The sequence below is a fragment of the Epinephelus fuscoguttatus genome, linkage group LG4, assembly GCF_011397635.1.
Source record: "Epinephelus fuscoguttatus linkage group LG4, E.fuscoguttatus.final_Chr_v1".
Classification (NCBI taxonomy): domain Eukaryota; kingdom Metazoa; phylum Chordata; class Actinopteri; order Perciformes; family Serranidae; genus Epinephelus; species Epinephelus fuscoguttatus.
Window position 1 is genome coordinate 28594366 of NC_064755.1, and position 26435 is coordinate 28620800.

General features: G+C 41.1%; 1 protein-coding gene across 2 annotated transcripts; it reads right to left on the minus strand.

The window, feature by feature from the left end:
• Nucleotides 1-4652: 4652 nt before the first annotated feature.
• LOC125888119 (DNA-binding protein RFX7) lies at nucleotides 4653-22799 on the minus strand. Of its 2 annotated transcripts, XM_049575338.1 has the most exons (10): nucleotides 22393-22799; nucleotides 19464-19497; nucleotides 15184-15270; nucleotides 14709-14746; nucleotides 14496-14618; nucleotides 14271-14390; nucleotides 13215-13296; nucleotides 12903-13110; nucleotides 11019-11314; nucleotides 4653-10922 (listed from the first exon to the last, which is right to left on the minus strand). In XM_049575338.1, the coding sequence occupies exons 1-10, from the start codon at nucleotides 22518-22520 to the stop codon at nucleotides 7527-7529; spliced, it is 4512 nt and encodes a 1503-aa protein (XP_049431295.1). In that variant the 5' UTR covers nucleotides 22521-22799; the 3' UTR covers nucleotides 4653-7526. The 2 variants fall into 2 exon arrangements, with proteins under 2 accessions (XP_049431295.1, XP_049431297.1); XM_049575340.1 differs by lacking the exon at nucleotides 14709-14746 and having other exon boundaries at nucleotides 15185-15270.
• Nucleotides 22800-26435: the final 3636 nt, after the last annotated feature.

The following is a 26435-nucleotide window of genomic DNA, read 5'->3' on the forward strand; positions in this document are numbered from 1 at the left end:
ACGGGGAACTCTTTGAAATTGCACTTTTATGCATCTATAGTTTCTACCTCTGGTATCCTTTAAATTTTAGAAAAAAGCACTTCGTGAATCCCTCACTGGGGAAATTCAATGTTTACATTCTGTTGTTGTTATTCATTATTACACACAAAGGCCCAAACCATACACACCTGCACACACAGGATCTATAAGACATGCATTAGTGGAGAGATGTCAGAGCAAGGGAGCAGTTAGGGGTTAGGTGCCTTGCTCAAGAGCATCTCAGCAGTACACAGGAGGTGTGATGACACCTCTCCAGCTACCAGTCTGCACTTTGTACCAGGGTTCACACGGGACTTGAGTTTCTCAAGCCATGTCCCTATGACTGAGTTACTCGTGTGATTTGTCCTATTTCTTACCAATACTTTAATACATCTCAGTGTATAAGCATTAACTGCTTCGTATGAACGACTTATGTTGTTATGATGTGCATGTAATCCATAATGGTTTCTTTTATAGAACATATCTTGATCTAAATGAAACTTTCTGAATAAATGCAGCTGAACTATCTTTTCAGATCTTCTTGGCACAGCTTAACTGCACCTTAAAGTTGCCTGACGTCTTCTCTTTTCATGTATTTCCACCTTATTTCCTTATACTATTGTGATTCGTTTGCTCTTTGTTGTTGTTTCACCACTGCTTTTCCTGTGTACTTTGTATAATAGACATTTATTGCATGTCTTATTTTCTGAAAGAGGGATTCCTCCTGTGTTTGTGAGGTTTCCCCCTTTTTTCCTGTTATACATATTTCTAGTAGAGTGTTTCCTGCTCCAAGTGGAGGGTCTAGATCTACGGATGAGGGAGGAGGTGTGTTATTTTGTTTGTAAATCCCTCTGAGACAAATTTGCTATTTTGGGCTTTGTAGATAAAATTGACTTGACTTATGTTGTTTAAATGCATTTATGTCAAACCCAGTCTGCTCCATAGACTACACCCCTGCATACAGTCAATTTCAAACTACAAACTGATCAGTAATCACCTATACAGATTTTCTATGCAGCAACTGAACCCTGTGAGATCTTCTTTTCTGTGTATCAGATATTAAGGGCAACAAAATAAGATGAACACAGTGAATTATCAGTTGCCAAAGGGCCACTGGTAATAAGGTCACCCTGAACAGCATCTGCCTCCACCAAAAAAAACTGGTAATTATGAGGATATATTGATGGCTGCAAGTCAGCTGCCTAATGAATTCAGATATTGATCTGGCGACCGTGCCTTTTGACAATGACCCTCCCGTCTCCCAGCCCTCATTCAATAGCAATACAATGGGCTCCAGCTGTGAGATCGGCCATGCTGTATCAGCACAACACCGCTCCACTGGCACAGGTAGATGTAGTCGTCACATTCAGACAGGGAAATGTGTTGTGCCTTCCAAAAGATATTATACAACTCTTACTCTTACACTCAGCCATATCTGTGAATCACTGTAACGATTTTAAGGGATTAGTGCCATAAACATGCACCTCCTCACTTCAATATCCAATCAAATAAGGACAGCAGAGTGTAATTATGTATTGATTACAACTAACTATTGATTTAATCATCCAAAGCCTTATAATTATAATTCAAGGTTTAAAACCAATGGTTAGGATAATAGCATTCTGTGATGTGTTTACTTTGGATTTTCATATCATTTTATTAATGATTCTATAATCCAGAAGAAACATGCATCTAATGTTATGTATTTATATGACTTTTTCTTGTGTTGTTGTTCATGGATTATTAAGTAGGTCACTGACATTGAGTGTGTTATTGTGTTCAGACAACAGTTAAAACATGCATCAGTTGGCATAGATGAAAAAAGGTGATATTTTGTTTCTGTGGTCCCAAAAAATGTCTTCTTCCTCACAAAACCTTCACCAATTATTTTAATTGTGGAAAAAATGGCAAGATCTGGGTGCCTAAAATAAACAAAACAGGAGTTTTGTATTGCTGCCCTGCTTTATCTATAAATTTACACTCTCTGGTTATTGACATGTTGTATACAAACAGAGACGTGATGCTGCATTGTTTGTGAAATCTGTCGACTCATGTTGCCAAATGTTGTGGTGCGTAGGTGGAGGTTACTGCTGGGCTCCACATGGCTAAAGGTTAGGCTGTTTGGTCATGATCAATAGGGTTAAGGTCATTAGCATGTTATGAATATCATGAGGCCCTGGGAAAGTAGAGCAGAGGACCAACGAACTGGGCTCTGATTGGCTGCAGCCTGTCTCTAGGAGAGGCCACCCCCCACTGACCCAGGAGGTCATTCAAAGAGCTAATGACCTCTGACCTTATGCCAAAAGGGTGATGAAAAGGTTTGAATAGACTGGACTGCTAAAATATTAAAAATGTGTGGTGTTTGACCAAAAAGCAAATAAACAGCAATATTAGCATGTTTGGAAAAATCAATACCTTCATGTTGTGACCTAGAGACTGTCCAATCAAATGCTTTCATGTTTCAAAACTTATGTAATGTTTGTTATTTTGTGTGTTTTTCATGTGTTGTTGCTCATGATTTATTGTTTGTTCCCTCTTACCGTTTTATGGTCTTATTTTTTAACAATTTGATTCCTGTTAAGTACTTTGTAAACTTCCTCTGTTAAAGGAGCTTTACTAAATAAACTCTACTTGCTCATTTGTGTCCTGCAATATATTTTTTGGTAGCACTTCCTGTATTTTTATCTTCTAAAATCCTGTCATTACCTGGTGACATCATAACAGTTTTCTAAATGACACCTAATATCAGAACTGTTCATATAACAAATCAACCAATTCAACTATTAATTATGACTATTATAAACACAATGGGTGTGTTTACATGCACACTAATATTCTGCTATTTTTTCAATTATGACAATATTTTGAATTTGATACAGGACATGTAAACAGGATAGTGTACCGAGATATTCCAAATTAGACCTTATTCCAAATGTAATATATTCTGATTAAGATATGTGGGATATTTTGGTATTATTCAGGTTTTAGGAGCATTATTTAGACACACATACAACGCACTTAAATTGATCATACAGAATGGGATGACAGAGACATGTGCTTGTTTTTCTCGAGAAGCCGCTATGTTTGAATAATTGTAGATTTATTATGGATTTTTGTATTATATGTTTTATCTGTTGCATCTTAAATGTGTTTTGAATGGCTGATACCTTGGTCAGGTCTCTCTAGTAAGAGAGATTTTCAATTTCAGTGGGACTTGCTGGTTATATAAAGGTTAAACAAATAATAAATAGATAAATAAAAATTCTAAATTTTAATGCAGTTTGTGAAACATGGCATCTTGCCTGTTTATAGTCAGCTCTGTGGGTGTCATGGATATGCTGTATACAAACTAGCTCACCATACTTACTTTTAAACATTATGAAAGACTTGGATATAAACAGATTCTTGGATATGTGCAAATATTTCATTGCTGGCCTTTTCAACAAGGTTGCTGAAGGAATGAAAGGGGGAGGCTGTGTTCGAACAGTTGAACAGTGGAAAACTTTGCTATAATCTTATTTTGATGCAAAGAAGCAAAATGGCAAAAGTGGCTCCAACTGTTCCAACTTTCTGTAATTTGATGTGATAAACGCCATGTTAGAGCACAGTCAGAGTATGCACAGCTGAATGTAAACAGGAATATCAGTGGAATATTCATTTTCATTAGCCATGCAAACAGTTTGTCAGGAATGCTGTTTTTTTTATTGGCATAAGGGCAAAAACCAGAATATGTTGTGCTTGTAAACATACATTTACATGCACAAAATATCCAGCTTTATGCCAGACTGGACTCCTTGGGAGGCTTAACCACCTCCTCACTACGTGGCTCAACTCAAAATGCTTGTCAGCAGAATTTTTTCTGAACAAAATATTCCTGTTTTTGCCACTATTCTGAAGAAGACGACATTTCTACAGGCTGTTAACATGTCTAATGAAAAGGAATATTCAACTTATATTCCCATTTACATGCAACAGTGCATGATTAATATGCCCTAAGATGTCGTTTATCATGTCAAAATACATTTAAGTGAAATGGCTGGGCCACTTATCTTAATTCTTTGTATCAAAATAGGACTTTTTTCAGAGTTTCACATCATTGCAGACTTGTTGGACCGTGCGAACACAGCCTCGGTCTTTCATAATGTTTAAAGTAGGTGTGTTTCTCCTTGCTACCAGAAATGTGGGGTTTTCTTTTAGGCATGCTGGTCTACACCAGCCTTGCAAACTGTTGGCGAGTTAGTTTGGGTACAACATGCCCATGATAATGCACAGAGCTGACTATAAACAGGCAAGAAGCCGTGTGTCACAAACTGCGGTAAAAACCCCAGTCAAAATGTATATTCCAAATGTGCTGTATATTGTCCAAAGAATGCTATTAAAAACTGCATAATAATGGCATATCACGTCTTAATCGGAAAATGCCACACTCTGAATATATAAAAATAATAGAATATGCTGTTTCACATGAAATTTAGGTTACTGTCATATTCAGAATAATAGTGGAATATTAGTGTGCATGTAAATGTACCCAATGACACTAAGTTCTGTAAGGTGACTTTTGCTCATGCTTTGAATCATGTTTTTATTTACTGCAATAAAATACAAAATCATCAGCAAGTACAAACACATGAACATTCTTTAAAAAAGGTTTATTGGCTTTTAAAACCACTTTAAAAATCTCACCAGTGAGTACTTTCCATTGAAAAAAGAAACAACGCGTTTGCAATATTAACAAGCTACTGTACATTAAGCAGTACACCAGACAACACCACAGAGGAGGGTTTTTTTTTCTACTGGTAGAAATGGACAAGATAGTCAAACAGAGTTGGTTCTGGGTCAGTCAAAGGTAAAGAATCAGAGTCACTGCTTGATGGAGCTCCTGTACTCATAAAGAGGTGCATTTCCTTCATTCAAATTCAAATATCAGTGCCTTATTGTTAAAGAAAAGGTTACAAGAAAATGTTAAATTTCTTCACAAATGCATCTTGCAAAATAAGAATATGTAAAATCAACATAAAACAGTCATCAACAGAACATATAGAACAACATTAACTTAGTAAACAGCACACAACAAAAGTAATGTAACTCATGAAACTAGCACTGCCAGTCTGGTTAACAGAACCTGCCCAAATCACAGAAGACAGTGGTTACCAAGAATACAAAGTACAACAGAAGTCATCACACATGCGTGCGTACAATCATTTATCAACATAATGAGCATGTAGGTTTTAAAAGGTTGTTGAACTTTTTTTTCCCTCAATGCTTTATATTCTCATGTATGAGAATGAGTAAGAAATGTGTATCTCACTGAGATTAATGCACATTTTGCTACAAGACAATTAGTCATTTTCTGACAGTTAATTTCCCTACTCATCTTGTCATAAAAAATATTTTTTGTCTTTTTTTTTTGTGGGCATCCATCATTACATTTGTCCATAAAGATGTGGCAAAGCCATGTCATAAAAATTTAGTGCAATAATGTGAACCTCCAAAGTTTGTTGAAACATGAGTAATTTTTTTTTTTTCCAGTGTCTGCTGAAAGGCTTTGAGCACAATGTCTGTCACAGAGATGTTTGCAACCAGCTAACAGTATCACAACTTTTTTTTTATCTCAATATACCATGCTATTGATCCTGCTCAAAGCACACATCACTTCTGCAACTGCAGAGACCTATTATCTTTGAATAGAAAAAAAGTAAAATAAAATCAGCAAGCGAGACCAGACAGCATTACTTTTACGACACATTGAGCCAGAAATGTAACACACAACATACAGTATCTTGCCGACTATAGATCTGTTAAGCTTTTTTTTTCTTTTAAATGGCACATACTTAGCTAGAATAATGGCCATAATATAGTGTCTTGATACATCAAATCTCTATGTATCTATCCTATTTACAGATGGAGCTTAAACATGACTTATACAACATTGACAATAGCCAAAAACTCAAGCAAGCATCCTACTGTATCACATAGCCTACCTGGCTAGCAGTGATGGTTTCAACATGCTTTCAGGTCCATGGTTACCTATAAAACATAGGACAGTGACCATTTCACAAATTTACATACTGTACATAAGATTTACGCAACTTAACCATTTTTCCTCAAATGCAATAAAACTCTTTTATATCTTCGAGGCTGCCCGTTTCTCGTCGTTGTTGTTGTTGTTGTTGTTAATGTTTACTAGGAGTGTTTCTATGTGTAATAATCTCTTGCGTTATTCAAACAGATCATCTTTGGTATGGAAATAAGGCTGGATTCTCCACAAACATAATTTCGTTTCCTCTTGATCCCAAGATGACGTCAAAACATAAATGTCAGCCTCTAGCTTTCTATGTAACTAAGCCTTCTCCATACCATTGATATTCTTATCCAAGCTGGGAGTATAGCATGCCAAAACAAAAAAAGAAAAGAATCTCATGACTGAAAGTGTGCCTGCCATGGTTTATGGACAGCATATCAAATTCCTCTAAATCCATTACTGATAAGGGCACACACAGTGTAGTCGTTAGCCTATACAATACGCATCTATATTGTAACACTGCAAAACAAAAACAATAAGAAAGAGTACTGAAAATATCAGAGTAACAGCTGCCTTGATATGATGAAGCTCTGGATGGTTCTGAAGATTCTTAACATTATACTATATACAGTCTCTCTACAGATGGCATAAGGCCTTGGACTTTGGGAATAAGGCAGCCAGTTGTTGATTCCTTTCCGTGTATAGTCCACAAAGTGGCCTGAATTCCCATCTTCTCCCTACTGATTCATCTACTCCCTTTATAAGATATTAAACAGTACAAGAAGTATAGGCTTTAAGAAAATTTCACTCTTGGACAATGCTCAGATGTGAATCAGCGTTCCACTGATTTTGGTATATGATAAAGTATAAAGATTATGTCATAAATTCAGCACCTGGCAGCACAAGATGCTACCCTTTTTAATATTCAGATATGGCAGGCAAATGTACTACAACTATTATGTGCATATACTACAATCCCAATATTGTCTCCATTTGGTTGAACTTGAACTGCACACACTGAAAATAGTACACAACAGCATACTTTTTTTTTTTTGGTCTTTTGTGCCAAATTTCCTACCCATCTCCTTCTTTCATTATGTGTTCGTTAAATACAAATATTGCATTATTGATTGGTTATAACATGGAAGATTATGTTTGTCTTAATGTTCATACCATACAAACCTGCTCTCTGTAAGTGCATGCTGCCACCACGTACTCACACTTTTTTACTTGAAATGCTTACATCTCTAATTCCAGATGAGGGAGAGAAGTGGTTAAGTACTGAAACCGACGAGTGTGACGGATGAAAAAGGAGAGAAGTAACTAAATGTCAGTAGGAGAGATTTTCTGGTAAGCCTGGCACTTTTAACAGAACGAATGGCAAAGTCCAGACAAATCCCGACAAACTATAGTTTAAAAACAGATAAACTACATACGCACCAAACAAACAACAGAAAACAGAAATCATACAGAGTAAAAGATAACATTAGCCCAGCATCTCTACTGTAGTAGGCTGGTCTTTGCTTTCTAGCCAGTCAAAGCCAGAGTTCACAGTATCACTGCATATCTGCTGAAAAAGCGGGTCGTTCTTCAGTTCTTCCAGTGTTGAGTCTTCATATTGTTCCTGCTGCTGATTAGGGTCAAACAGCAGGTTGGTGTCCAACGTGTTAAGGTCAGTGATGCTACTGGACAGATCTGAGGTCAGTCTGATGTCGTTTGAGAAGTCAGACGCCACAGCGTTGAGCTCCGAAGCTACCTGACCCACCAACTGGGAACTGGGGTTGAGGCCATCGTCCCCCAACAAGTCCTTGACAGTGTTGTTGAAATCCAGCTGCTGTTGCTCGTCCTCTGCCTCCTGCTGCTGTGTGCTCTGAAGGAGGAGCTGTGGTTGTGTCTGCACAGGATTCTCCTGGAGCTGCTGCTGCTGCTGCTGCTGTTGCTGGTCTTGCTCACCAGGACCTGCTTGTGCTTGGCTGTCCCCAGTGGAGAAACTCACCTGTTCTCCACTGCCGGTGGTGAGGTAGCCATGCTGCTGGAGCTCAAAGGCAGCAGGGCTGGAGCTAACAGGCAGCTGAGTCTGGTGAGCGGTTCCCCCAGCGAAGCCAGGAGTGGTCTCCAGGATCTGTGTGAGGTTCATGCGAGCCGTGTAGTTAGAGGGGAGGTTGTTAATACCCAGGCCACGGACAGAATCATCCCCGTCAGCCTCCATCTTGCTGAGAAGAACGTTGGTGATTTTGGCGGTGTTACTCTGACCCTGCACAGGCAGCATCTCACTCTGCATCATGATGTTCAGGGGCACAGACTGGCTACGCTGAACCATGCTGTGGACAGAGCCGACCGTCTGGCTGTTGGACAGGATGTTGAGCACCTCGGAGGTGATGGGGGAGTTAAAGGGTGAAACCACGGTTCGGGTGGAGGTGGTGGTGGTGGTTGAATTGGTGGTGGTGGTTAGAGGGCCTGTGTTGCCACTGAAGTTTCTCTGGCGCACTGCAGGACTGACACTGCGGCAACGGAAAGTACTGGATGCAGATGAGGTGGATGCCTTGTTGTCTAACGGTGCTGGCACAGCAAAACTCTCCTGTTTAGTAGGAGTAGTTACCAACTGCTGCTGCTGTTGTTGTTGTTGCTGCTGTTGCTGTTGCTGCTGCTGCTGTTGCTGCACCGGTGAAATGGGCGTCAAACGGCCAAAGTGAGCAGCATCCTGTCTTGACTGAGCCTGAAATGACTGGCCGGGAATTGCAAAAGCATGTGGCTTACGAAACTGGTCATCTACCAGGTCTTGGTAGCTGGGCAGGATGCCAATGCTATGGCTGGGCAACGGACCCGCAGAGTTGCTGTTGTAGCGGTTGTTGATCCACTCCAGTTTGGCCTTGTCAGGGTGCGTTGCCATTGGCCTCTGCATTGGCTTCACAGGGCTGCTGGAGACAATACTAGCATCGTGATAACCTGTGATGCTTGAGTTAATAGGAGTGAACGCAAAAGGGTTCCTGCACTCCACTGGGCTTGGGGGGACGCTGCTGCTGCAGTTGGACAGTGGCGTGCTGATGGGGGTGTGGCGACCCATGGCTCCATCCACAGGTGTGATGGGAGCCAAGCGGGAGCAGGGACTCTCTCTTGTTAGGCTGTGCCCAAGCGTCATTTCAGAGGTGGGGGTGGGAGTCGGAGTTGGTGTGGGTGTTGGAGTGGGAGTCTGGACAGGAGTGGTGCTGCTGTGGGTAGAGTGGAAGAAGGTAGTGCCGGCCTGGTGAGCATTTAGGATAGAGCCTTGACTGCTGGCTGACTGGCCTTGTAAAGACACATCGACACAGCTACTAAAGAGACCCTTCAGCTTCATCTGCTCCTCCATTTGGACTAGCTCCTCCACAATGCTGTCCTGGGTCATGTCATCATCGTTGAACGGAAAGTAGTCCATGTTGGGTTGAGAACCTGCAAAGTCCACCATCTCCTGCGGGAGGGTGAGCTGGCCCGAGGCCTCGGAGGGTTGAGCTATAATGGAAAGCTGGTCAGTAGGGGCTTGTTTGTGTTCTGCTGGTATCTGCTGCGCAAACGCCTGCTTCCGAAGTTCGTCAAGCTGTCCCTCCTCCCATATTGTGCTCTTTAAGTCACTCATCACAGAGGCTTCGTGTGCTCCTGAGTTGGCTGGTATGGCATGAGGGTCCCCGGTGATCTGCCGAAGCAACGCCTGATCCGACGTGTTGTTTCCAGCTGCTCCGGTGCTGGTGTCAGTGCTGAGAGAATGGTCTTCACGTTTCACCACCAAGGCCTGGGGTTTGACAACAGTCTGGGAGCCCTCAGTGTGTGTGATGGGCGAGTCAGAGAGTGCAAGAATCTGTGTGGGCCCTATGGAGGTGTGTTTCACAGTCACTTTGCAGGGGGCACTCTCTGGTCTGGCAGGGGTTCCCGGTCTGGGGATCCTCTTTAATGCAGCACTGACTCCAGGTTTGGGATTGTCAACTACAGCTAGTGGCTGCTGGGAGATAAACACCCTCTTTACAGGAATCACATGGGACTCTCCGCCTGGGCCTGTGCGCTTCCTGGGGCTCTTGGCATCTAGGCAGGGATCCTTCGATGTTGTGGTAACAGCGGAGGAGCCATTGGATGACGTGTTGCCATTCGAGTTCTGATTATCAACAGTCAAGTACAAAGTACTGTCATGGCAGTTACTGTTATTGCTGTCCTGAGTCCCAGCCACAGCTACCGAGATGGGAGGGGATGTGGGGTCACTTTTTATCCTTCCCCCTTTGTCTGGTCCGGGAGAGCACTTTATCAGGAAGCTTGGCTCACTGGCAGCCCTGAACTTAGCCATTCTCTCCTCTTTGGCTCCAGCAGCAGTTTTCTCTGTGCCATGGGTGGAGTTATTGTCATTTCCAGCTTCAGACACCACTTTGGTGTCAGTAGAGAGGACTGGGGTGGAGACAGGGGCACTGGGTCTGATTGCAGGAGACTGAGGGGCAGCTGAGCTCCCACCTTGTGACTGCTGGGAGTCGTCCGAAGCTGCTATGGTATTCACACCCGCTGAAGCAGGACGCACGGTTGTGCTGCTGCTGCTGGGAGCCAGAGCAATGGCCGTCATCTTCACCACGTTGACTGAGCTGACGTGGGGAGTTGGCATCACAGTTTTTATGGGGCTGTTGGTGATGAGCAGGGTGGGGGGTGAGCGCAGTGTGATGGCACTGGTGGCAGAGGGTTTGGGCAGAATTTGTGCGTACCGCGTACCGTGTCGTGCCAGCCGGTCACCCACAGGACTAGCTGAGATGTTCTGGGGAGTTTTGGGGGACTGTTTAAGAGACTGAGTGACTACTTGGAAGTTTACAGGCAACACTTTTCCCTCTGTTGTCCCAACAGGGCTGGGTGAGGTCATCAACTGCCTGCCTCTCTGTACCTGGGAGGAGAAAAGTGAGAAAAAAACCATTAAATTTAGGCACATTCGTCAATAACATCTCTGAGCATAGTTAGTGGGAGAAATTCAGCTACATACCGTGACTGGGCTGGGGACAGCTGCTACCACGATGCCTATGGTGGGCTGAGGGGACAGCAGAGCAGGGCTGCCACAGGGGATGGTAGGGCCGGGGGTACTGGCCTCTGTTCTCTTGACTTGGGTCTCGCTGGGCAGGGGTGAGTGGAGCTTCTGCTCCTGCTGCTTCTTCTGGATCTTGCGCTGCAGTTGCTGCTTTGCATCAACAGAGGGAGAGGGCAGGGTCTTCACCTGGGGCTGGAAAGAGTTTGTCTCAGCTGTTGGCACGAACGCGGAGGCTGGAGTTGGCGTCTTCATTCCTGTCAAGAGAAGAAAAAAACACCCAAGAATTGTAATTAGCAAGGATAATGTGTCAGTGAGAGCAAACCAAGCGCTGCCAACAGTGATGGTTTCAATGTTTCTGGGCCTGCAGTGTCACATATAAGTAAGGAAAAATGTATCACAGTATTATCATGTATTTCAAACTAGCAAAAAGGTTTAAATTGAAAACGCTAACCCAGGGGTGTCAAACACAGGGCCTGCAAGCTAAAGGGTCTAATCTAGTCCACTGGATGACTTTACACACCTATTATTGATGTATTTGTGAAGGATAAGTGACAGTGATCACCAACAAAACAATGACTACTTAATGCTGTCACATTTAACAATATTAAATATGGTGCAAAAAAATGTCACAGCAGCTTCAGTCCAAAAGAATCTGTATCAGATGTCTATCTTAAAATAATATTTGAAACCGTATTGCGGAGGCACAGCCAATTGATTTAAAAATGCTTTGTAAAGCAGGGAACATCTTAAACTGCTTCCTCAATAGCTTCCACTTTAGTTTGGTGTGGTGATGCCAGCGTTACCACACAGGGGTGGAAATGCATGGAAAAATGCACATGTAATGACAGGGAGTAGCAGACTGACTCAATGTGGAAAAACTGAGACACATCGTTGAAATTGCACTTATTTTTCCCCAAGACATCTCAGGCTGTTCATCATCTGTTTCGTAAATGGATGAACATTTTCAGAATGTACTTTGAATTTACTCTAAAAGAAGAGAAAAATTTGGAGGTGTTGTTATTTATAGGTAATTATGCAATGTTTTACTGGTCCAGCTCACTTGGGATCAAAGTGGGCTGGATGTGGCCCATAAATTAAAATGAGTTTGACACCCCTGCTCTGAACATGCAACACAAGATGGGTTTCATCTTTTAGTTTCCTTTGTTTAGTGGGAGTACGCCATTTTAGCCAGGTACTTATTATTTTCCAGTGATAGAGAATTCCCAAGTGTTGACAAAAGACAACATGATTTGCTCTTCTTCTTCAGGCCCAGATCTGACTGTTGAGGCTACCTTTTCATGATGAGCTCAGTATGATAATACATTGTCCTTGAATTCATCATTCATTTTGAAACACCTTTAAATCTAAAGAGTGCACAGACGGCAAGGCACAGACCTGTGGAAGCAGATGCGATGCAAGTGCCCTGAAATTAACGAAAATCATGTCGCACTTCCTTTTTAACCATAGTCTGGATTTATGTTCATAATCCCTTTTTTTTGGCTAAAATGACATCATGAGGGTGGTTAATATAAGACATCGTTTATAGACGGCTGAATTAACCTAGTTACATTTTCAGCACCATGGACAGCTGACTACTGTGTGCTTGCACTGTTTTGGGGGACACGTGCAGGATCACATGAGGAAAACACTTTTAAACCCTGAGGGTGCCGCTGAGGCACAAAATCACATAAGTAAACAAATCCTAATCCTATTTTTAAAGTGCCTTTCTAACACTTCAATATGATGCTGTCAGCTATGATGCACACAGCACAAACTAAACTTCACAAACACACACAGACCACAATGAAATGACCACACCAGCAGATCAGCGGACATCCTCACCTGTGGGTGTTCCGGTCATAACAGTGAGTGCAGCCATGGACTTAGTACCAATGTAGTGGCTATTGAGCAAGAAGCGGGCCAGGTCCTCCACGTTGTCAAACTGACGACTCAGGACCTTTTGGGCCCACTCACAAACCAGTCCACAGGCTGCAGATCTCATTTCATCTTCAGCGCTCGGGGACTGGCCCGTCGGCTCCATCAGCTCACACTACAGAGGACAGCAGCAGGTGGATGAGCAACAGAGCATTTTAAAAGTGTAACTAGATATTTACCTGGATGGTTTAAAGTATTTTTTCTTGCAGTGTAACTTACCCCATCACCAGATTTCTGCAGATCCAGGTTGGGTAAGGACGGCATGTGAACAAAAGCTTTCTTCCTTAACCCGCTATAACAGTATGTGAGAAGGAGTTAAGGTGTCTGACACGTAATGACCCTGGACATGGTAATGTATATAATATGGTGGTTTTACATTGGGTGGGCCAAATTCATGGTTTGTATCTATGCAATCCCTTTCCCCTCTTTTAGGCCCATGCAAAAAGTTATCTTCTCAGAAAATATGACAGAAATTGTAAATTTTAAGAACACCTCAAAGCCAAAACAACATCTTTTCAGCTTTATGTCACAAATCCCCCACTATTGGCTTTTTAAGGCCCCGATTACACTGAAAGCATTTTAGCAGCTAAAGGCAGCTTTTCGTAGCTGTTTTTAATAAGAACGAAGCTTTTTGCTTGTGGTTTTTGCATTTGCATTTGCCAAACTACTCAAGTTGAAAAAACTTCAACTCAGAGCAGAAAAGCACCCTACATCATCTCTGTATTCGTCATCTTTTTTTCCCCATTGTTCGAAAGGATGATTTGAGAGGCGGGCCTTCTATGGTGGTCACGTCAACAAGTTTACAGCTGGTAAACAATGGAGGAGAAACTGGTGGAAGCCGTTGCTGGATGCACAGAACTATACGGCCCAACGATAGACAGTAGGTTATCAAACTACCCCTTAGTCATCCTAAAATATGCCTGGAAACGGTTATCATTGAGGCGAAGCTCGTGGACCAAATGACCTAACCCTAACCCACACAGATCTCCGTTTCCCTGTCCCCAACAAACTAAGCGTGCCCACCGTCATCTATTGTGGGTAAATACACTGACCATGACCAAGTACCTCAAACAACCCCACTTCAGAAAATCCAAACTATTCCTTTAACACAGTCACTCACTGCTAGCGTAAAAACCCCATGATCTGCCTTTTCTGAACACCAACACTACATGTCTTGTTAACTTGCTCACAATTTGAGGAATATAAAGGCAGGATTTAGCAAAGCACAGACAGATAAAAGCATAGGAAGAAGACAGGTTCGTCGGAGGTAAAGGATATTTGGATTTGCCCCTCATGCCCAGTCGACGTGCCTTCATGTTAGGAAAGACATTCTTCATGATCTTCCCAAAGTCTGCTGCACTCAGTGGATTGTAGCCGAGATTGTCACAATAGCTCCTGCGAGAGAAGAGAACCCTCCATGAGATTTAAAGTAAAATACATACTGTCCCCTTTTCTGTCACCCTTCACCTCCCCGACCACACAGCGAGGTCACACACTCACTTGTATTCATCATACACCTCTTGCTTTGGGAGGGAAGTCTCTGGGTGCTCTTCTAGGTGATTCCGTATCCAGTTGAAAGCATACATCTGTTGAGTACGGCTTGACGACATGGAACTCTGATCACTGAAAGTGGCACAGAGGAAAAATAAATCTGGTGAGGCCGTGTCCTCGATTTGTATGCATCATTTCTTGTTAATACAGAAACTTTAATACCATAATCCAGGAGTGGAGGACCCCCTCTCATTCTCAGTCCAAATGGGCAGAATTGGGGGGTTGGGGTGATGAATAGATATGGGGAAACAAATGAAACACAGACAGCTAGGTATAGCAAAAATCTAAATAGGTCAGTGGTTTGCTTCATAATGATAATCAATCAAACAGCTGAAAAACAAATGAGAATTTTGCATTAAAAAAAACTCACCAGTGACGAACAACCCCCCAAAAATGTCAAAAACGTAAAACTCAATTTCATTTTTGGGAGCTAGCAGCCTGAACTGTGTCTGCGAAGTAGCCAGTGGATAGTGACTTGAACTTTTGACAAGCAATGAGACAACAGTGCCAATAATGTAATGAGAGCCACGACAAAGCAGCCATGTGTGTGTGAGACAAAAAAAGGCCAAAGAGCAAAGTGGAAAACTTGCGTAAAGTGAGTGTGTGTGTGTGTGTGTGTGTGTGTGTCTGTGACTCACCTTTTATCATTGCCACTGCTGGGACCAGAAGGCAACTTAAGGTAGAGGTAGAGTTTTTCGATGTCTGTAAACTTCTCAACATCTTGCTGTAAAAATAAAATCATCACAAAAGAGGAAAAGATTACTCATATAAAACAAAGTAAAAAACTTTTCCCCCCAAGCAAAATCTAAATGTAAGCTCAGGGATGGGTACCAAAACCCGGTATTAAACGGGCATTGGTGCTAAATTATTGGCACCTTTTAACATTTTAGTGTAATTTATCACCAGGCTGCAGCCTCTCCTCTGCTCTCTGCGTCTGGGCTCAGCTCCTCCAACTACACTTGTTACTGTAAGTGTAATAAAACCTTAGCGACAATAAATACTTCATCAGTACACCTGTTTAACCAGCACAAACATGTAGTAAAGCAATATTACAATATGTTCTGTCTGTCTCATCAACTGTCACTATGTTTTACACAAGAAGAGGGTGCTAGCTCGGCTAAAACAAAAGCCATCTGTATGTCGTCTAACTGCTTAGCTTAGTTTGCCAGGTATCATTAAACATTAAATTAGCTGTTGGATAAGAGAAACCAGCCCCTCCTCCCTCTCTTAAGATTGGTTTCCACTGAGATATTGTTCAGTCCCTCCAGGATTTTGCAGGGGTTTTTTTTTCAATTGTTGGAGCCTGAATTGTCTGATTTCACTACAGGTTTTGTAAAAAATATCCAGTGTTACATTGCCTTCTTTTAGGTTGAGGGATCAAGTGAAAATTGCAAAAATAGTTGTGATTCAGTTTTGGATTCAGAGCCAATCACTATGAGGATTCAGTGTGTCCCAAAGAATTAGTATCTATTTGTAACAATAGCAGGCAGCAGCAGCTGATTGCCAACTATCAGCTGTTGCTGCCAACGCGGTGCTGAGGGATCGTCTCCATGAGCCGCTCTCCTCCTGTTGTCTGTGCCCTGCACGGTTAGCACGAGCTAACACAGCAGCAGCGCCAGCAGCGCCAACCAACAGCAAGCCATTAAACAGTCGCAACAAACTCACACCAACACTGAAACAGCTCAACTCTGGTGTTCAGCCTGTTAACAGTTAAGTTATCCCTTTAAATGTGTGTGTGACTAGATCTTAGGCATGGAGCTCTCACTCCTGCAGCAGTAGCCTCATGATAAACAGATCGGGGCAAGGAGGCCGAGTGAATTAATATGCTGCGTGCAGCTCTACAATGAAATACGAGTTTTTCCATTATAAATAGTCAAATTTGTGGTAAAGCTGTTGTGATTGTACAAAATTGCAATTCACAGGAATTGGCTGAATTTGCGTTAGTTGTTGTGATCGCAACATCACAACATCCTGGAGGGACTGGTTATTGAGCTTAGATAGTGACTTTGCTGTTGTAAACATTACTGTTGCTGCTCTACAAACAATATTTAGTTATATTCAATACATAAATAAATTCTCATTCATTCAATTTCTGGAACATCTTATCCTTTTGGGGGTCACAGGGGGAGCTGGAGCCTATCCCAGCTGACATTGGGCGAGAAGCAGGGTACACCCTGGACAGGTCACCAGACTATCACAGGGCTGACACATAGAGACAGACAACCATTCACACTCACATTCACACCTACGGACAATTTAGAGTCACCAGTTAACCTGCATGTCTTTGGACTGTGGGAGGAAGCTTGAGAAAACCAAAAAGAGGTACAAGAAAAAGAACCAAATAAAGTATTGATAAAGAACCAAACTGATAAGGAGTATCGATAAAATCCTAACTCATCCCTGCGCGTCTTCATGAGAGTAATATGGAATAAAGAATAAAGACAGAAGGTGATCAAAAGACTGTAAATCTCATTTCAGGCCGTATTGTTAGCTCTTCACAACTGGACAAATAGATATATGCACACAGAAAATTTAGGCTATCTGGTTTTGAATTTAGTGCTGACTTTAAAACGCTACACAGGTGTGACCGTGACACACAACCTCCTTACTACTGATTCAAAACCAGACTGCTTTTCAACTGGTTTCTAAGAATGGACTCATCTTACCACTTTCCCTTTTCTATTTGTCTCTTTGTTGCTAGGGGAACCAATACTTGAATGAATGAGGTGAGAGCTGTCAGCCAATGAGCACTGAGAGAAAACGCTATTTACTACACTCCACTGCTACGAGTGACAAAGGAGCAAATTAGTCCTTCTCCACTTATACCATGATGCTTCAATCTTTGGCACCATTCATCCCCTTAAATGTTTTCTTGGATTCCCTAAGATGACCTTTACACCTGGCATCAAAACATATACCGGTAACCTAGGCAACCTCAGACGTTTGATTTGCATAATTACATTTTCAGTTACAGAATCACACGTATCAGATGTAGGAACCATCCAACGGCTACACAATGCAAGCACCACCTGTATATGGCACCAATATACATGTGGTATGTTCATTTTCAAATGACAGCTACACAAACAGACCTCACGTTTGAATCTCAGTGTCCAAGGACATTATATTGTATCTCTTAATTATCCCTATGCTTTTTAGATGAATACGTTATTCTCTTTTTTTACAATTTCATCCATATATGCAGGAAAATGCTGCATGTTTTTTTTCTGGTTGCACTAGTCCACCATTGCTCATGACAATATTGGCATTGCATGATTTTTCCATGAATGTGATTTAGTGTTTTGATTGTCAGTTGTTTAATTTATTAGATGAGCCAAAAACAGACACAATTTTTCAATACAAATTCCCCAAAATATATTATATCATTACATATATGAACATTTTGATATAATATTAAATATATGGTAATAGAAAATATTATCACTTTAAGTGTTCATACTATTTTGTCTCCTCACCTTTACATTCTATACACATATTATTAAACCGTATGACAATCCTGATATTTACCAACACCATTTAGACACAATCCAGGTTAGAAACACAGGTATATACTGTCAGGTGTAAAGGACATCTTTGATTTGCCGCAGTCTGACGTGCTGTGTGCCACTGTGTTAATGTGTAACCATCTAAAGTGGTAAAAGGTTTACGTTTTATCAGGACTTGTAAAGAAAGGGGCCAAACCTGCCTGCTGAAATCTGTCAAACACCAGACAAATACAGGAACAGTTAACGGCCTGTATTTTCTGTTAGTAAGAAAAAACATGGACAAGCTTTATCATGTAGCTTTGATGTCACTGACATGGCTTTGTTGCTGAATACAAGGCGTGGGCCACTTCGGATTAATCCAGAACAAAATGTGCATAAATAGAAAGCTTTTACACATACACACAAAAGTTGTTCTTATAACCAATCTATGTGTATTTACAAACCAATATAATCAAACTACGTTCACTATTTTTATTCATCACTGTAAAGTAAATATTAGGTGAACAAATTTAAGAATCATGGTTCCAGTGGAGTAATTTACAATCAATAAGGACAACTAAGTAGGACTGGGTGTTATGGAAAAAAAAAACCAATCACAATATTTTTGATAAATAATCATGAGTAATGTGGATATAATGACTAACAGAGGTGGGAATCACCAGAGGCTCCACGATACAATACTGTAACAACACATCAATCACTATACAATATTATTGCGATTTAAAAATGTGTTGCAATATGCTGAGTATTGTGATAAAATATATTGCGATTTATTACCTGTTTTCAGCTGCAACTAATGTCGCCAAAGCAAAACATTGTCAACGCCTGTTTTATCTATTTAATAAGTTTTCAGTTTGCTCATCTCACTTCAAGCAGTTTTTGTAGCAACATGTATCTAGTAAACTTAAAAAGCCACATATTTAATACTACTATGCTAATGCTACCTACAGTTTAACATGCAATATATTAAACGCAATACAGTCTTAGCACTGTGTGACGATAGAATATTGCCACACAAAAATATCGCAATTCACCGATGTATCAATTTTCCCCCCACTGCTAATAACTAAGTGGGTAAATGACTGAACAGCTAGAACAGTCTGGTAGGTTCATAAAATTACATCACTTAACTGTAATGCAACATTTAAAGCCAGGAAAACACTAATGCCATACTGCCACATCCAAAATCTATAATGATACCTGGTCTCGTATTGCAATATTGATATAACGTTGATGTATTGCCCAATCCTACAACTAAGCATGAAACAAACATGATCATATTCTTTCCTAATGAAAGCTGAACTGCACACCTGTTTCTATGAGCCACCAATAAACTGTTACATGTGACTTCCTGATGATGGGGAGCTCGTAGGTAACAAACAACAAAGACTTGTGTGTTGTGGATACTCACCAATATGCTGTCCACTTTTGATTGTACAGATTTGCTACAATGAGAAAGAAAGCAAAAAACAGAAATGACATTAAAGATGATTTAGATTAAAATAACATTGATACATGCAGGATTTTCTTATCTTTTCAACTAATAGGCTAAATATGATAACAATGATGATAACAATCAAACAGGAAATGTATTATCATTTAGAAGTTCTCTTCTACCACTGTATTTTTAATGTATCTTTTTAAATATCCTTAATCATGATACAAAATTGGATGTGTTTTAGAAATGTTCTGCATCACCATGCCATAAAAGGAGTGAAATCATGACAATGTTTCATCTTTATTCTCTATATAAACTCAGATATGACTATAAGCAGTGGCTTTGTAAAGTATTCAGACTCCTTCGCCTTTTGAACTCTTTATTGTGTTACTGATTTAATTCAAAATGGATTTAATGCACTTTTAGGCCATCAATCTGAACACAATAAACAATATTAAACAGCGAAAACATGTTTCGTAGGTTTTGCAAATTTATTTAAAAACCTAAATTTCTCGTTTGCATCAGAATTCAGTCCATTTATTCAGAACCAGCTTTGGCACAAATTACAGTTTTGAGTCTTCTTCCTGGTAGATTCTCTACACTTCAGAGGGGAGTGTGTGATGTGTCATCTTCAGGTCTCTCCACAGATGTTTTTTGGGTCTCAAGTCCAAGCTTCAGTTGGGTCACTCAAGGACATTCAGAGACATCCCAAAATCCACTGCAGCTGTGTCTTGGCTGTCGGCTTTGGGTTGTTGTCGTACAGCTCTGTGTTTGTGTGCACTCTGGAGAAGGTTTACTTCAAGGTCCTTCTTGTGTTTGGCTGCATTCATTCCTCTGCAGAGAGGCACTTCCACAGTATGATGCTAACATCACTCTGCTTTATTGTAGAAATGGTGATGACATGTATGAAGCACCTGTGTCCTGAGGCCACTGGGCTGTTTGTCACCTCCCTGACCATGACTCCTGTTGCCTTGAGTTGGACGGCCAGCTCTAAGAAGAGTCCTAGTGGTTCCATACTTCTTCCACATCACAATGATAGAGCCCAGAAATGGTTTCATACCCTCGCCCACATCTCTGCCTTGACACAATTCAATCATGAAGGACCACGGAGAGTTCCTTGGACATGACGACTAGTTCTGAAAAGCTCTTTTATAGGAACCTTAAACACACATACACACACACACACACACAGGTATGTTTCCCTTTTCAAATCATGTCCAATCATTTGAATTCGCCACAGAATTCCTCCAATCAAGCTCCAGGCTGTGTCCTCATTCACTGCTTCCTGTGCAACAGACTCAATAGCTCATTGTACAGTGAGCAGTAAATTAAGACTTTGACTCTTATGAATTACCGTCATTTTGCATCACCATTGGGAGGTGTAGTGTTGCACCACTGAAATTATGGCATCTGTAAAATGCAATAAACCGCACTGGGGGATCCATGACATGGAAACTATCTTTTTTTTTGCTCCATAGGCCTTTTTTACACCACACGTTATGATTTGTCACTGATGTAAAAGCACAGGTGTAGATTGGAAAAATGATTGATTTGGGGAAAAAAAATATTATTGTGATTATTTTTGACTGATATTGCATGGTAATTATTTTGCAATATAAGAGGAAATGATAATTTTTACATCTTTATTCTTATTTTCATTAAAAAAAAATCCATATAGAAACAATTTAAGTGTGATTTTTGCAGCGATCTGTATCAAACAAGACGATGTATAGGCCAGGACATCAATGCAGCATGACAATGTTTCATGTATAATGGCATTATGACAAACATTTCGCTTTCAACAAATACCGAGCCTCCTGCAGTAGTCCATAATGCATTTACAATAAAATTACGACTAACCGTTGCACCCAAATAACATTAATACCTCTAATGCCAAGACCCTGAAATTTAAGCAGCTAAATGTTAAGTTGTAATTGATTTTATTATTTAGGCCTACACATGTGCCTTTCTTACTGTCAAATAAAGGCCAGTACATATTTCACACATTTCAAATTCATAATTCAGACACGAATAATACGTTGGACAGTAAATATACTGCATCATTTAGCTGATAACAGCTAAAATTAGATTGCAGACACATCCCCAGAGGCATCTCAGGGATAGTAATCAAAGCAGGTGCACCAAAGGATGCACGGCAGAGACTCTGACGACTTAAGTAAATGAGCAATTTCATTTTTAGACATGTATTAAACATGCAAAAACCCTTAAAAACAATTTTCTTCCTTAGTCATTGTGAGTTATTGTGCAAGTACATTTAGTTCCTTTTAAATGACATCTGTAAAGTGTACCAATTTGTGAATGTTTCTTTCCAAAGCCACTGCATAATACAACATCTAATGTAGATAATAAAATGTCTTGTTGTTTTGTCAATCACAATGCACTGTATTGTTACTGGAAATCTAATTGGGTTTTAATAATTTCCAAAGCCACTGCAGAAACTAAAATGTAACCCATTGTTATAAGAGTGTATTGTGTTGTTATTAGCTGTATTAAATCAGTGTGAGGCTGTCTGTGTGTGTGTGTGTGTAGCTGTCTGCTTTGACACCTGTCATCCTGAGCATCAGCACCACCGGTGGATGTGGTGTCATCTATCACATGGCCTCCTATGGCTCGATGCTAATGATTAGAGCTACTCCTGCTGTAAATACCTGCACCTTAGCGTCTTAGTAACGCGTACACAGGCAGCAGGCAGTGCAGCTTTCCTCGCTGTCATCGCATCTCCGTGAAATATCGTGGGTTAGCTCGGGAGCACTCGTGTTATTTCCAGCCGCTTTGTGCAGCACACAGCCTCCCTGCCACTCCACAGCTAGATACGCTAATTATGAGGCTACGGCTAGCGAAAAGGACAGTGTGGCTGCTCGAGGATCATTTCCATCCTTACCAAATTGAATTCTTTATTTTGAACTGTAACGCGTTAGCCTCGGGCCCCTGGAGTCCTGGCACCAGCGCTGGAAGAGAGCCTAATCCCGAGGCAGGCTTCTGACCAGGTTGTTGTTGATCATCAGCCATCGCGATGGAGGGGTGGTGGGGGAGCTTTAACAAGTAGGCCTCATCCCCGGCTGTGCACTGCACCGGACCCACCGCTGCTGGAGCGGCTCAGTCAGCTAGGACAGCCCGCTGAATCCACCACAGAGCATGGCTACAAACACTGGGAGCTGACCCTCGCAAAACACAAAACTAAACCAAAAAAAACACCCGGGAATACAAAAGGCATTTCGCAGAGGTCTCTCCGCTGCCGCAAATAGCACGCCTGCAGCAGCCAGCAGCAGCTACAGACGAGCTGCCTGCGTCAAGTCACGCGCAGGTAGCACAGACCACACCGGAAGTGCACGGGGATTTTACCTTCGAAATAAAAGCACAAGTTTTTTTTGTATGCCTAAAGCAACAGGGGTGTCAAACTCACTATGGTTCATGGGCCACATACAGCCCAATTTGATACCATCGCATAATAACCTATGAATAACAACAGCTCTCATTTTTTCCCTTTCTTTTAATTTAATGAAATACAAGTTCATTCTGCACAGCAGGGATACTCCACTTTCTTCACCGGGGGGCCACTTTTGCAAAATGACAGGAGGGCAGGGGCCACTCACAGCAGCCCCACACATGTGTGTAATGTTGTGTTCACAGTAAACGCAATGCAAATTTTTGCATTACTCCCGCAAGTTTGAACACCAGAATATTTTGTGTTGAACCGCCTCATAAGTGAGAAAAACTTGTGTCATAGGCACGTGAAATTGCTGAATCGATAAATGAACTTCCAACGGTACATCCTCGGCATCGTAAGTCCCCGGAGGATCTCAATGCTGATTGGCTATTGCGGCGTAAATTGGTAGTTGAAGTTCAGTTTTTCAACTGTCATGAAATTGCGCTTCATTCATCCATTTCGCATCAATTGTGTTGTGGAAATTCACATCTAATCGCATCTTTAAATTGACTTTACATGTAATTCACTTGGCTGAATTGTTTTATTCGTACCCAGCGTGAACACAACATAAGCTTAAGACACTCCTGCTTAGTCCTGACCTATGTTGAGGGGTCTGGGAGATCCTCCTCTGGCACTTTTTTTGATAAAGAAGCTGTATTTTGATGCTTTTTTAAAATGCACTCTGGCACCTTATGTAAATTAAAATGACAACAAAAAAAACAATGTTAATTTTTTTTTTTGGTTTGGGGGGCCACCTGGCACCCTATCAGGGGCCACATTTGGCCCACGGGTTGTAGGTTGAGTATCACTGCTGTATAGAGTGCTTCAGGGGTGACATTTTTCTGTTGTTTGATGCAGAAGTTAGCATCGCACTGGTTTCCTCATCAAAAAGCCTATGGGATTTTTCCATTTTGGATTATTGCTGTAAATAAGCTGTGCGGCCAGCAAACATTTATGATACATGTTTTGTTCAGCGGGATAATCTTCACCAGTGAACACCACCTACATGATTACTGAAGCCTAAATGCAATCGGCAGAAGTAAAAAGTTAACATGTGGCTATAAATGAACTTCACTATGGTTGCATGGCCTAATGTCACCAACATGACAAGACCGTAAAGCTGTGTTCAGCATGGCTCACATCACGAGTGGGGTATTTACTGACTCATCTATGTCGCATGACAAAATATGAAAGTCTCTCAAGCTTGTGTTAACCACAGACCTTATTTCAGGCATATAACAAAAAACCATTACAAAACCCATTGACTTTCAGACAAGGGAACCGTGTAAAATGATAACTCATTTCCAGGTTTTAGGATTCATTCCTCATTTACTCTATATGTTCATCTGTTTACAAACAGAAACAATATTCACATGCCCATATGAACATTTATCATTTCTGTCATTCATACTGGCAGTTAAAGTATCCCTTTGGAGGACAAACTCTGTAGTCCTTGTCCAGTACAAAAATTAATTCAAAATTCATTCAGAATTTAAAACGTCTTCTGTAGTACGAATAAGGCAAATCAGATGGGGTTCTTCCAAAGATGCAGTCTTATTAATACAGGGTACCCTCTTTGCCTTTGCACCATGGTTTCCATAGTGTTTTCTTGGAGATAGAATCAGAAGAGTGCATGGACCGACTGTGAGACAATGGGCTCCTGGGCACAAATATACAAATGGCCCCAACATTTTCCTACATAGGCGCAAGACAAACAGACTTTATCATGGTTTTGCCTCTTTTTATGTTGTTTTGTGACTTTCTGGGGGAATTTTCCATCTCTTTTTTGATTGTTTTGTGTCTCTTTGATATTATTTTGTGTCTATTTGTGGTCATTTTACATCTCTTTGTGACTCTCTATGAGGGTTTTGAATTTCTTTGTGGTGGTTTTGTGTCTCTTTGTAATTATTTTGTGTCTCTTTTCAGTTCCTCTGCACCTCTGTGTGGTCAATATGAGTCTCTTCCCAGTCAGTATGTGTTTTTTCAATAATGGATCAACATTTCAAGTGCTTTACTTACCATGATAATACTTGCTGATGATACAGACAGGCCACTTCTTCAACCAGATAGTCCCAGAAACTATAGCTGAAGATTTCAGGGGGAACCCAGGGGACATGTTCTCCTCGATATTTAGAACATGTCTCCCACAATTAAAAACATGAAAGGAGCAGATGGATTTTTATATTTGACATATTCAAGACATTAACACCATGAATTGAGACAGAAAAGGAACAAACTGGTGCATAAAAATTCACCAGCATGCAGAAAAGTAAGTGTCTGATGCCTCAGAAAACTCCTTTTCAGGTGAATCAATGATAAAGACAATCATCAGCTGCAGCCCTATTTGGAAGTAAATCCATGCTTTAATATTTTCTGGTTACTGGTGTCCCCACTCTTATAAACTGGCAACAACTTGGAATCCCTTGTTAAATAAATGCACCCCTGATATGTTATGTTTCCTGGTATTGTGCATGAGATGTTAAAGGTGTTTTAATTTAAAAGCCCAGACGGGGAGTTTAGTTTTTCACTGTGTTTCCTGTAACTTGACGCTGGTGTGCGCGCTGCAGTTCCGCTGTCAGCCGGCAGGGGCGCTGCTGCAGGAAGCTGGTTGATCAGATAGTGACAATGACGGGTAAACAGCCAGGATGATATCACTTCTACATGTAAACTGGTCATTTACCAGCGCGTGTATTCATCAAATAATAAACCAGTATGTTTCCATCGATGTATAATCCTGTTACACTGTCGGTGAGGAAATGCTGAAACACCAAACAGATTGTTCCAAGATGTGTCTTTGCTCATCTCACAGCTTAGCTACTATTTTTTCCTTCGGCTGAAATATGAGACACAGCTGGCGGAAAAAAAATAACCTGAGAGGATGAATTAGATTGAGACTGTCTGTTCTGGATATAAATACAACGCTCACTTATGTCACACCAGTAAACCCTCTGTATATCACCCATATTACACACGTGTCCAGTTAATGTGATTATAATCACTAATAATAACCCACTAATAATTCATAATGTTTTATATGTCTCCTTCATGAAAATATAAATGTGGAAATTCAGAGGAATGAAGCCACCAGGTCAGGAAAAAACGAGACCTAAATAAATGCTCTCATCATGGCTTATTTTATGCTGCCATCTGTTGATGGAAGGAGGTAATGTTACTCCAGTGACACCACGGTCATGAAACATAATGCAAGACAGAGATAGACTCACACACACACACACACACACACACACACACACACACACACACACACACACACACACACACACACGGGAAAGGCATGTATGGACATGTTTACAGTGACCCTAAAGATAAGAATAACAGGAACAAATGGGAATAATGGAAATGTTGCTACTTGGTTTCTGTTTGTTTGCAGGATTTGAAGTGTCTCTGCTTTAGTTTAGTTTATTTAATGTGTCTCAGTACATTATGTGACTGCTCTGCTGTTTGTCTTTTGCAGTGAAGTGTTTCAGAGCACAGGA